Source organism: Canis lupus, chromosome 17, assembly GCF_048164855.1.
Source record: "Canis lupus baileyi chromosome 17, mCanLup2.hap1, whole genome shotgun sequence".
Lineage (NCBI taxonomy): Eukaryota > Metazoa > Chordata > Mammalia > Carnivora > Canidae > Canis > Canis lupus.
Genome location: NC_132854.1, coordinates 45,497,868 through 45,511,365, shown reverse-complemented (window position 1 = coordinate 45,511,365; position 13,498 = coordinate 45,497,868). Strand labels below are relative to the sequence as shown.

At 36.3% G+C, this 13,498-nt stretch overlaps 1 protein-coding gene across 13 annotated transcripts in view; it reads right to left on the bottom strand.

Moving 5' to 3' along the window:
• DIAPH3 (diaphanous related formin 3) overlaps positions 1-13,498 on the bottom strand; it is a 508,438-nt gene that overhangs the window by 372,715 nt on the left and 122,225 nt on the right. For all 13 annotated transcript variants that reach the window (XR_012010017.1, XR_012010015.1, XR_012010016.1 and 10 more), the window contains one exon: positions 11,640-11,770. Coding sequence is in view for 9 of the 13 variants with exons in the window: in XM_072782860.1 (XP_072638961.1) it covers positions 11,640-11,770 (131 nt within the window). In the remaining 4 variants the exon portion in view is untranslated. The remainder of the gene's footprint in view (positions 1-11,639; positions 11,771-13,498) is intronic.

The window sequence follows — 13,498 nt, the reverse complement described above, 5'->3', positions numbered from 1 at the left end:
ACATTTTAATACATCTATAAGCCAAAACCAAGCTGTAGTATGAATGACAATACACAAAACAGAAAGTCTCCTATCAGCGGGAACATCATTCTTCTGGAAGGTCCCTCAAAGAAATTACAGCAACTTTGGAAGGACTGTGAAAGCACTGGAATGTACTGGCATGCCCTTTAAAATATCAGGTTACTACTCATTTATAAACATTTTTCTTTCAGGGTATTTTTCATTAATATTTCATTCTTTTAGAACACTTTGGAAAAGACTGCAAAATGACCTAAAATTAGAGGTCATTTTCAACAAATATTTCTTTAATAAGGAAATATTAAGGGCCATAAAAGTTATGGATCTTGAATGTTAATTTAGACATAAATAATACAAAGCATGTCCTAAGATATATGATATTGTCTAAAGAAATGAAGAATATTAACATCCTACCTATACTTTATGACTTTTTATTAGAAAACAACCTATAAAAAAATACTTTGAAGAAGTAAAAGTGCATCTCCCTGAGAAAAGTTCCATAAAATAAATATGCAACCAACTAATGTTTAACCTATCAAAGGGGATGTTTCTATGATGTGCCATATTGCTGATTCCCTCATCCCAGCTACTGCCAGCCACACTGAAGGCTGCCCATGGATCATAGCTTTTGTATTGTCAGACACACCATACCTCTCCTCTCCATTTCTATTCCTCAACAGCTGATATGAAGCCTATTCCCTTTGCCTTATCCTTCCAAGACAGTACTCCTTCAATGAAGGCAGCCTCCCTTAGATCACTCATTTCTTCTCTCAGTGCTTTTGATACAAATGCTCGATCATCCTTGGAGGTTTTAAAAATTCTTTAATCTTTCAGACTTCAATTCCTTTATATATTCCCATAGTCCTGAACCTAACTTTGAGGATATAATTATGCCAAAAAAGCAAGGACCTACGAAGAACCAAGGTGCAATGTCCAATAGAATGTTTTTACAATGATGTAAATGATTTGTGTATGTTGTTCAATTTGCCACTAGCCACATGTACCTCTTGAGCCCCTGAAATGTTTTGGATTTCCCCCCCACACCCCTTAATTAGTTTAAATACCTCAAGTAACTAGCAGCTACTCTATCAAAGCAGCACAGGAAGAAAAACATAGAGCCACCTGAATGACTCGCCCTTCTGGTATCACTAATTAGAGGAAAGAAAGAAAAAGATTGAAACACAAGAAATTTAGGAATTAGGTCACCTAGGAAAACCTTTACTCCTCTCATCATCCACTTCAGAAATTATCACTGTTAATAACACCATACATCTGTACATATTATTAATTCTCAAACTTTTTTCTAAGGCTTATTTAATTTTTTTGTATAGCTCATGTCTTACTTTAAAATTCTAAAATATGTCAGGGGAATAAAAATAAACTAGAGCATATAATTAGTGAGAACATTTACTATCCTCCTCATCTCATTTCTACACAGGGAGAGGCCTACTACTATGATCCCCAGAAGAGAATAGAAGGGATTAATTCCCTCAGTCACTTCTTCCAACTCATTATGTGAAGATTTTCTTCCACCAACCACTACCCAGAAAGACTGATTTATCCAACTGGTGAAAGTGGGGAAGGGATCCTGACCCTGACCTAGAGTTGTCTGTTCTTGTTACTCATGACAACATGGCAAGTTTGATTCAGTGGGATGAACTACACCGAACCTTCAGAAGTCCCAGTTGTGCTTTGCAACTTAGCCAGGAATACAGAAGTTGTTATTCCTAACCTCACTTCTGTATCTACTGTAACACATTCAGAACTCCAGGGCACCAACGGGGTCTATTTGTATCTCCACAAAACCAGGAGTTTGCATGTGTGTTTGTGAAGCAGGGCAGCTGTTAGAGAAAATGAAATAAATGATAAAGTGTTTTGGTTTTTAAACAGAATCAAGGGAGAAGTCATAAATAGAAAAAAGATCTGGGCAGCCCAGGTGGCTCAGCGGTTTAGTGCCGCCTTCAGTCCAGGGCATGATTCTGGAGACCAGGGATCTAGTCCCATGTCAGGCTCCCTACGTGGAACCTGTTTCTCCCTCTGCCTGTGTCTCTGCCTCTCCCCTCTCCACCCCCCCCCCCATCTCTCATGAATAAATAAATTTTAAAAATCTTTAAAAAAAAAAGATCTTTGGGAAGCAAAAGTGAAATATTAAAAAAGGAATGAAGTCAACAGAGAAGCTCAGCACATGACCCTTTATTTAGCAGGACTCAACTGACAACTTCAAGTCGACGTAGTTTCAGGATATTCAGAGCAGGAGAGTCCTTTTTAGTTTTAGAAGGTTTATGACTGACTCAAGTCCTGTAGCATATTATGAAAATACTTACTTAAAGCCCCTGGTAAAGATGAAGAACCTACCTACATATCCAATGAAACTACAAGAATTTAACTTGTACTGATCTATACTGTGTCCCACTCACTAACTTACAGAATCTTGACTCTTGTCCTGGTTTTCTCTTCTTCCCCTTCTGCTGCTCTGTTCTAGTTTCAAAGGGGCTGACTCTGGCAGCTTCAGCTCCCAGGGTTGGTAATCAGCTGTTCCCTGCTAGGCATGACCAGTGGGAAGAAAAAAGAAACAGGGAATAATGCTCTCTCTCTTCCTCTGCCTTGGAAGTTTCTCTGGTAACAGCTGCATCTTCCCCATGGATCCAATTTCTGCCATTCAACATCAGCCCATTAGCTTCCAGAACAGTTCTCTTTCTCTCCTTCCAGTACAGGAGGGGAGCAGCTTCCTGTTACTGCTCATCAAGTGCCTCACTGTTTCCTATTTTGTTTCTCAGTCTCTCCATGAGATATCTAACCAATTTTTGGTATTAACTTAAAAAAAAACAATTTACATGCGCTCTCTGGTTTCTGTCTTCCTGTTAAGATTCTGATAGCTTATACACTGCGTGCACACACACACATTTTATATATAGATATATAGATAGATATAGATATAGATATAGATATAGATATAGATATAGATATAGATATAGATATAGATATAGATATAGTCTCATTCTGGTTCCATTCCATCTCCTTCCTAGGAAAGCATCTGGTAAGACTGACAAAAGCAACAGAGACTCCTCTAGGATCATAACATGGTATAATTAAGCTTTAAGAAGAGGCCCACCTTCCACCAAAGATACAAATGTAGTGATCCAAAGGGGCACCTGCACCCCAATGTTCATAGCAGCAATGTCCACAACAGCCAAACTATGGAAAGAGCCAAGATACCCATCAACTGATGACCAGATAAAGAAGATGTGGTATATATATCACATTTATATATATATATTTATACACACACATAAATACACAAACAATGGAATACTACTCAACCATCAAAAAATGAAATCTTGCCATTTGCAACCATGCAGATCTAGCAGGTATTATGCTAAGCAAAAGGAATCAATCAGAGAAAGACAATTATCACATGATTTCACTCAGATGTGGAATTTAAGAAACAAAACAGAGAAGCATAGAGGAAGGGAGGGAAAAATAAGACAAAACCAGAGAGATAAACTACAGCAGACTCTTAACCATTGGAAACAAACTGAGGGTTGCTGGAGGGGAGGTGGGTAGGGGAATAGAGTAACGGAGTGATGGTCAGTCATTAAGGAGAGCATGTGATATAATGAGCACGGGGTATTATATACAACCGATCACTGAACTCTACCTCTGAAACTAATAATACACCATATGTTTATTAATTAAATTAAAAATAAATGAATAAATAAAAGTTTAAAAAAAGAAGAGGTCCATTGGTAAGAGAAAGGTTTAATTTGTCGATATTTCAGTTTAAAGAACCTGCAAGCCCCCATACACACATACATACATCTCACCCCACACAACATCATTTAGATCAACTAAGAATAGGGGCTCTGCAGGCAGGGAGGAAGGATGATGGCCTGGGGGACCGCACTGACAATTAAGGTGGGACACTAAGTCTTCTCCACTCAACAAACACCCTACCTTTCATCATATTCACTGTCCCTTCCGCCAACCCTGGGATAGGCAGAGGATGTAGAAAACTCAGATTTTCTCCCATCTACTCCCTCCATGAATTTCTAGGATAATTTTGAGGAATTCTCACATTCCACAAACCTCTAATGTCAAATCATGATTTTCAAAAAGATATGCACATCGCTTCACAGAGATATAGTGAACAGTGTCAAATATTTGTTTACCACATTAATGGAACCAGCAAGATGATGATGCTGTTTCAAAAAGAACTAGAAAAATCAAAGGATTTAAGGTGATTTAAAGGATAGAAGAATGCTAATTTAAATACAATACTAATATTGTGCAGAGCAACCAAACTGTAGTTCCTAGGTTCATCTTTAAAAAAAAAAAAAAAGTATGCAACAGTAAGGTAAAGTAAAATAAGTATATAAACATACTAACATATGTACTTTAAAAATCTGGAGCAAAAATACACAAGAAACTATTAACAGGAGTTCACCCCTGACCAGCATGTCTGACAATCAAATGACAAAAAGGAGAAAAGCTTTTACTTTTCTGTTTATAACTTTCGAAGAAATTTAGATTTTTGGGTAGAGAAATTTAATACTTTTTTTTCCTGTGTTAAACTAGAGATCTACAACCACACTACCAACAAACATCACAGAAACATGATTTTAGATTTGTATCTGAAGTGACAAAAAAGGAAAGCCTCCTTAAAAGAAAGATTTAAAGAGGTGGAGGAGGAATCAGAGAAGCCAGCCTTGAGCCCCACTTGCTCTGCTCTGTGGGACAGATGTAAAGGAAATCAGTGTTTCATTTGTGATCATCATGCAGAGTCAAAGGGACAAGAGCTAAAGTCTAGGACACACAGCAAAAATTAAGAATCTCAAAGGGTCACATCTGCAGTAAGAAAGTAAACCAGAAATAAACCAGCCCAGCTGCCCAGCAAAGGGCAAGGCAATTATGCTCTGGTAACTTCTAACTCAGGAGCCAGATACATGTAAGGTATCTGTGTGATAAAAACAAACAAAACCTCAAACCAGAAATTTTAGTTTAAGTTGGTCCCAGCTTATTAGTACCCATACGTGCCCAGTAGTCAAAAATCATTTAGTTCCTTCCAGCAAAGTTCAAAGGGACAGGAGGTCACTTAAAAATTACAGAGCACACAAAGAAATAAGATATGAATAAAGATGAAAAGAAATAAACAACTAAATAATCAGGATTAGGCCTGGGAAATCTTTTACTAGAATTACCAACAGAGAAAATAAGAATATTTAGTATGTTTAAAGAAATAAAACTATTAAAAATAAACAATTTTTCAATTATGAAAAAAAGACAAGAGGTTTTAAAACAGAACCAAAGAGAAATTATAGGCATGAAATTATACAAATGGAAATTTAAAATGCAATGTATAACTCAACAGCAGATTTAACATCAGTGAAAAAACAAATAGGAAACTGGAATATCTTTAAAAATTGCTTCCAGAAGGAGCCATGACATCCTTCATCAGGTGAATGGGTAAAGAAGATGTGGTATATGTATACATTGGAATATTACTCAGTAATCAGAAAGGACAAGGACATTTGCTTCGATGTGGATGGAACTGTAGGGTATTAAATATTCCACATATAAGTGAAATAAGCCAATCAGAGAAAGACAATTATCATATGGTTTCACTCATATGTGGAATAAAGAAATAGTGAAAGGGACTATAAAGGAAGGACACTGAGGGGTGGGGAGGGGGAATCAGAGAGGAATACAAACCATTAGAGACTCCTAACTCTGGGAAACAAACAGTTGCAGAAGGGGAGGTGGCGGGGGAGTGGGGTAGGTGACTGGGTGACAGGCATTAAGGAAGGCACTTGATGGGATGGATAAGCACTGGGTATTACACTATATGTTCACAAACTGAATTTAAAAAATGTTTTTAATTATGGTAGAGGGAGACAAATATATGCAAACCTTAAAGATGGTAATAAGTAATGGCACATGAAGGAAGAAGGTCCACATTCTAACATAGACAAAATTAGAAAAAAAAATTTTAAGAGATATTAGTGGAAATTTTCACAGAACTTATTAAAGACACCAACACATATTCAGGAGCCTCCACATAAAGCCCCTAGTAGGATTAATAGGAAGTATTCCAATCAGGCACTTAAAACTATAGAACAGCAAAGAAAAAGCATCATAAAGCAGGACAGAAAGAAAAGGCAGATTACCTGGAAAAGACTGAAGTTTAGATCAAGAGCCATCCTCTTAAAAACAGCAATGAAAGGCAGAAGAAACAGTATTTTTGATGTACTAACATATCTAAAAACTGTCTATTTCATGCTCTAGGAAAACCATCCTTCAAAAGTAGAGGCAAAAATTAAATAAAATCTTTAAAAAAACAAAAAAAAAAAAAGGGCAGGGGGTGAAGCATGCCTGGGTGGCTCAGTCAGTTAAGCATCCACCTTGGGCTCAGGACATGATCTCCAGGTTCTGAGATTGATCCCTGTGGCAAGCTCCCTGCTTAGCAGGGAGCTTCTCGCTTTCTTTCTCTCTCTCTTTGTCTCCCTTCCTCCCTCTGTCCCTCCCTGCTCATTCTCATTCTCTCTCTCCCTATCATATAAATAAATCTCTTCCCAAAAAAAGTAGAGGCAAAGAAAGTCCTTGTCTGACAAATAAAAGTTTCACCATCAAAAGATTTACACCAAAGGACCTAATGATAACCTGAATCAAGAGTAAAAACAGAAGCAAACCAATAAGACCCAAAAAGGAATAATTATGTGTGTGTGCAAGCATGTATACATATACACTCATCTGTAGCTTAAGTCAATAGTAATAGCTAATTTGTGATATTTAAAAGAAAAAAATAAAATATCACACAGGGCAGCCCGGGTGGATAAGCAGTTTAGCGCCACCTTCAGTCCAGGGTGTGATCCTGGAGTCCCGGGATCGAGTCCCACGTCAGGCTCCCTGCATGGCGCCTGCTTCTCCCTCTGCCTGTGTCTCTGCCTCTCTCTCGCTTGCTCATGAATAAATAAATAAAATCTTAAAAAAAAAAAAAAAATCACACAAAACTAGCAAGCAAATTAACTGAGAATGATTGGTGCTAAAGTATTCTCAGGTTTAAAATAAGGGATATTATTTATTTTTGTCCCTTTCATGTATATGCATATTAAATTTCCTTATTGTGTACAAGTTAACTTTCTTTCCTTAGATCAGAAAAGGAATGTCTTCCAAATCAATAAGTAAGGAAAAAAGTGAAATGAAAGATCAAAAATCTATCCAAAAGAATTTAAGGAAGAATACAGCAAAGGAACAAAGAGCAGAAGGTAGGTGTGGAAAGGAAGATGAATGTGGTAAAGTAGCATAAATTAACTGAAAATTCATAATGAAATGTCAGATGTAGGTTCCAATACTTTTTTACAGTGCCTATGATAAAACTACCAGATGAAAACAAAGACTATCAGAATTTTTTTAAAAAGCATATTTGCATGCTACTTACGATATGCCTAAAACATAAGAAAAAATTAAGGTATGGAACAGAACGAATTCTGATGATATGTAAGTAGGTGCACATATCAACATACATAAATCTATGAAATACAACAGAGAGGAAAAAGTCCCAGAAGAATGCACGGAATATGCCACCAGTTACACAAAAAGATATAAAACCAAATAATACACCAATTAAGAAGACATATGTGGTGAAAACATAATGATAAGAAAAAAAGATAAGCCCAAAATTCTAAACAGTGCAAACCACAGTATAGTGGAAGAAGGGGACACGGGATTTAGCAGGGGTGCATGGGAGCTTCAAAGTTATAAGCAGTATTCCTACCTTAGCCTCATTAGTAGGCAAGTGGGTTCTTGTTTCATTCTGATGCAAAGCCTTTTTTATATGTTTAACATTTTATAAAAATAAGATTTTGAATTTGAATCAGTAACCTCAAATTATTGTTCTCGACTTTTTCTACAGATCATATTGAAACCAATGAGTATGTTGATCTCATTGCTTGCCAGAACCTTTTCTATTTGTCTCTTCACACAAATGGTATGTGGCACAAAATACGCCAATTCTAAAATTAAGTTCATCTACCAGCTTTGTGTTTAAGCCCAGAAATGCAGAAAAACTAGATTCCAAACATGACACTGATCAAATGGAATAATGACCCTCAATGTTCACTTGCCTTGCAGTAAACATACATTTTACTGCACATTTTTTCTAAAGTCATTTTTTTGAAGTTAGTCATCAACTTTATCAAACCTAGTTACGAAGGCTCCTTAGAAATTTAACCAAAGGATGTTAGCCAGAAAACAGGTCTTGTAAACTTCAAAATGCACGTGTTAACCGTAACTTAAGGAAAATAATGCCTAAGATCACAAAACACGGGACCTGATAGACTGGATTTTCTGAGAAAAAAATCGTGCCCTTGACAGCTGCATCAAAGTGAGAAAATGAAGATCTATTCTGTAACTAATTTGCTGTACACATAGATGAATATGGACTCAAATGATTGATATCAATCATAATAATGTTAGTGTCTACACTTTTATGTTTCCATCTCAAAGTGTTCGATAGCTCACACCTAATTGTCGCCTATGTCAAGATCCCCTAAAAGTTGTAATTGACAACTTGAAGAAGTTGGTCTTTTCTTGTGTTCCAAAAGTAAAGCAACTATGTCTTTTAGCTTAAAACTGTCACCAAGAATACTGAATAATCAATAAAACTTCAAAACAGAAGAACTTTGTGATCTTCAAATCAACTCTTCATGCAAGGTAACAAACAACATGGTATTTAATGCACTAGTTTCCATATAATCACTGTCTAGATGGTAAAAGGTTGACGTGGCTCGTAACTGGCAGGCAGTGCTCTAAAAGTATTGCATATCTGGGTGGGGATAGGGTGGAGGGAAGTTTCCTTCTTGTTCCTTCATTTTTGAGTTAAATAAACCTCAATCCCAAACAAGCATTGGAGAATCATCATTCACTAGTTAATGTGTTTCTTTCTCAACTCTATTCACAGATGTTAAAGAATCTTAACTCTGATTTACAGTAATACCACAGATCTAAAAAGTTGACAAAAAGTCAAATTCTGTTTCTCTTGAAACTAAGTCACAAACTATACATTAAAAAAAAGAAGAAAATATGAAAAACTGACATTAGGATGCCAGGTGGCTCAGTCGGTTAAGCATCTTCCAGGGTCATGGGATCAAGTCCCACATCGGGCTCCCTGCTCAGTGGGGAGTCTGCTTCACCCTCTCCCTCTACCCTTCCCCTCTCTCATGCTCTCTTTCTCAGGCACTCTCTCTCTCAAAATAAATAAATAAAATCTTAAACCACAAAAAGAAAAGAAAAACTGACTTTAACAGTAACAGACACAAAACTAATAGCTAAGTCCCAAGATTTGAACGTAGGCATATCCAGGCAAGTCATTCCTCAAATTGTAGTAGCACACAGAGATATTCTTGGGTCTCTTCTCTATTTTCTCTCTACATCTTGCACCACAATTTCAGAAAAGCTTTTCCAATGGTAAGATTTCCATTATTTTCAATAAAAAAGACCTTTACAGGAAACAACCACAGCTTGTGGATTCCTGATAATATATTCTAGAATTGGCCTTTCTTGGAAAAACAATTCCACAAGTTTTTTTTTTTTTTTTTTAAATAAAGTTCAAGTTAAAAAGCATAGCATTATTTTCTAGTTTAAGGCAAAAATCACACATAATTGTTTCCACTGGAATATACATTAATTCATATATAAAATACTTTTGTAGTTTTTCCTTTGCTATCATTTTCATCTAATCAAATTACAAAGATAAAGGGAAGGGTCTACTTCTAATTAAATTAAAAAGCCACAGATAAATCCATTGCTCAGTGGCTGCCAGAAAAACTAAGACATGAGTGCATTTCCCCAATCAACCCCAAAACACCCTGTTCCTGCATTTAAACTTCTTAAGAACAGCACCTGGGCCTGCTTTGCTATTGACCCAAGCCCCACATCTAAGACAATGCTTAGTAAATATCAGGTGCTCAAAAATTATTCTTAAATGAATATATTAAACAGGGACAGAGTAAACTGGAAACCAGAGCTCTTCATATATGATTATACCTGTCAAATTCCCAATTCAACTTAGTCTGTAACAATAGCCAAGGGAAAACTGAAAGAGGCTAAAATTCAACTTCATGTTTCAATCAACAGAGGTGCTCTGAGTACTTTTTATGTGCTGTGCATTGTGCCTGGTAAATAAGACATAGGAGGTCCCTGGCCTCCTACCCACCAAACGTACAGTCTAAAGAACAGACTGGAAGTAGATGGAAAAACAAAGATTAAGTTGAAGTATACCGAAATATACTTTGTTCACTCTTCATACTCCTCAGTTAAATCTCACTCACTTTCATGTCTCAGCAGGTAGGGATTTTGTTTTAAATAGTTGTACCATCAAGGGTTTTTTCATACTGTCACCAAACTTCAGAAGTGTCCAGAAAAGTACTAATCAGAGAGGATATCAAAGAGATTCTATTATATATTATTAACTTCCATAGTCAGTCAGCTCTAGCCCTAAGAATACACACACACCTAATACAGATATATAGTCTCATGCAAAAACAAGCATTCATTTATTATACAAAAGCAGCCAAATCTGATCTACCTTAGACCCTTGCAGCTCTGAAATCCTGATTTTATGACTGCTCAGACATTTCAAAACAACTTCTGCTTGAAGATTTTCAACAATATTTTGAGCTTAAAAGTCTAAAACCTGATTTACAGAGACACCTGTATTAGTGTTGCCAGATCCAGGACATCTAGTTAAATTTGGATTTCAGATAAACAACAAAAATTTTCAGCGTTAGTATGTCTGAAATTTAGACTTTACTCGACATCTTGTATTTTTATTTGCTAATTTTGGCAATACTAATCTATATGCTCCTAAATTATATCATTTCCAATAAAGGAAAAGTTAATTAATGGTGTTTCTTTCTATGTCAAACAAAAAAAGAGCAAGTATATTCGCAATACCAAAATTTAGAGTGAAACTCAGAAATGTCAAATGGATTTGTGATCATGATTGTTCTCTTTTTAAAAAATAGATTTTAGAGAGAGAACAAGTAGGGGGAGTAGAAAGAATCTCAAGCAGACTACTTGTTAAGCATGGAGCTCAAAGTGGGGCTTGATCTCATGACCCATGAGATCTTGACCTGAGCTGAAATTATAGGTCAGACACTAGGTGCCTCAGTTTTTTAAAACTATAAGAAAAAAATAATAAGTTGTTTTTTGTTTTTTAATTTTTATTTATTTATGATAGTCACACAGAGAGAGAGAGGCAGAGACACAGGCAGAGGGAGAAGCAGGCTCCATGCACCAGGAGCCCGACGTGGGATTCGATCCCAGGTCTCCAGGATCGCGCCCTGGGCCAAAGGCAGGCGCTAAACCACTGCACCACCCAGGGATCCCTAAGTTTTTATTTTGAAGTCCACAGGCTACGTATCACTCGGTAATAAATACAAAAATTACTATTGACACTATATTTCATCATGCATATAAATATTACATATTCACTTTTTACCTTGAGACCTCATTGAGGTATACCACCTATTTACAGGTGCCATGAAGAAAGAATAAATAAAAAGATTAAGGACATCTGTTTAATTTACTAATATGCCCTGATAATGTTCAGAGAGTTTAATTACCTCACAGGATTACTAGTCAAAGACACACGGAGGGACTCCAGGCATGTTACAAGTCTCTCATCTGCAGACCCCATTTTCAGTTCATGGATGAATTCCTGAGGTGAGATCTGGCGCTTACTCTTAAAACTTCCCTGTAATTAAAAATAAATAAATAAATTTAACTTCATTAAAGTATTATCAATTACATTAATCTCACTTTTTATATTAGCATGTGCACACAACTACTCTGACTATCATTCTGAGGGAATGATTTCCTTCTGCCCACAAATACAATCATCCATGATATTCACAAAAGATAAAAACATCAAAGGTTTGCAAATTAAAATGACTTTTTAAAATCCAAAATATCATGGAAAACAATGAGGTATTTATCATAGAAATATCTGAAAATATAGTAATTTTAGGCACATGCAAAATAAAAATCAAAACCCAATAGAGGAACAGCCCTATTAAAGTTAATACTTCAAGCACCACAAAAAAAACAACTAAGTCATTAATTGACTCAACTACCATTAAATGCTCAGTTCTAAGCGCAGTATACACAGGTATTATCAAAACCTAATTCTAGAAAGAGAAATGCAAGCCAGGAAATAATGCTTTTCAGTGAAATCTAACTCCTCTAACACAGTACCCAAGGCACTCAGAGAAGGAAGCCCTAACTTGGTGGAGAGATGAGGGAAGCTTGAGTAACAGGTAAGAAGGGCAGTCAGTTAAGCAGACCAAGAATTAGGAACTCCTTTCACTAAAACATGGCACATAGGTAAAACCACAAAGCAAACCCGAAGCACAACTAAAGACAGCGGCCAGAGCAAGCCTATCTAATTAGATGTTCCAGGGTGGTTTTGGAAGAACCACTCTGGCAGCAGTTTGAAATGCAGGCTGTAAGAGGTAGAGTTGGCTCATTATTCAACATTTAGTGCCTACTAAGTGCCAGACACTGTTCTAATTGTTACAAACACAAAGAACAGTGAACAGGAGGCAGAAATCCCTAGATGCATGGAGCTGTCTTCTCCATGGAGAAGAAGAAAGCCAGGCAGACAATAAATGAAAAAAGCAGTTAAAGTGGTTGCTTTGTAGCTAGTAAAAAGTGCTACAGAGAAACATAACAGCAGGGAAGAGGAATAAGGATGAATTTCAGATAGGGTGGTCACAGAAGAATCTGAAGGCCTCAAACTTGAGTATTAGAATAAATATCTGAACGAGAGAAAAGTGACCATACTGGTAACTGAAAAGTTATGATGGAAGGGACTGTATCCTCACAGGCCACCAAAAGAACTTTGATTTTTACTGTCAGATTAGAAGCATCAGAAGCAGGAAACCTGTTAAGAAGACACAAAGATGGTCCAGATGGAAAACAATGAGCATGATGAACAAACAATAAAGTCCAGAACTGTACCTATTTACATTACAGACTATACAACCAAGGGGAAGGAATTATACATGTTCAAAAGTAGGTTAGTAGGGATGGCAGGAAATCAGATGCACTTTTTTTCATTCCTTTATTATTAATTTGCCATAATATTGTTCAAGGAAACATTCTCAATAATGCAAAACAAGTTAGCACTGGAAAAACTGATGGTTTTCATCAAAAGCAAAGTGGTAATTTACTAAAAAGGAGGGGGGGAATTTACAAGCAAAATTCAGAATAAAAAAGTAAAGTGGAAAAGGGAAATGAAGTGAAAATAAACACTATTTCTAAAAAATTCAGTGACTATGTTATGTATCTTAAAGAGAATACATTCAACTTTTACTGACATAGCATTACTTTTTTTCTGCTTTAAATTACTCAGAACACAGAAAATCTGGAAAACTGAAAAGCAACAGAGGGAAAAAAAGTGCCTCAAAATGACTACTAATTT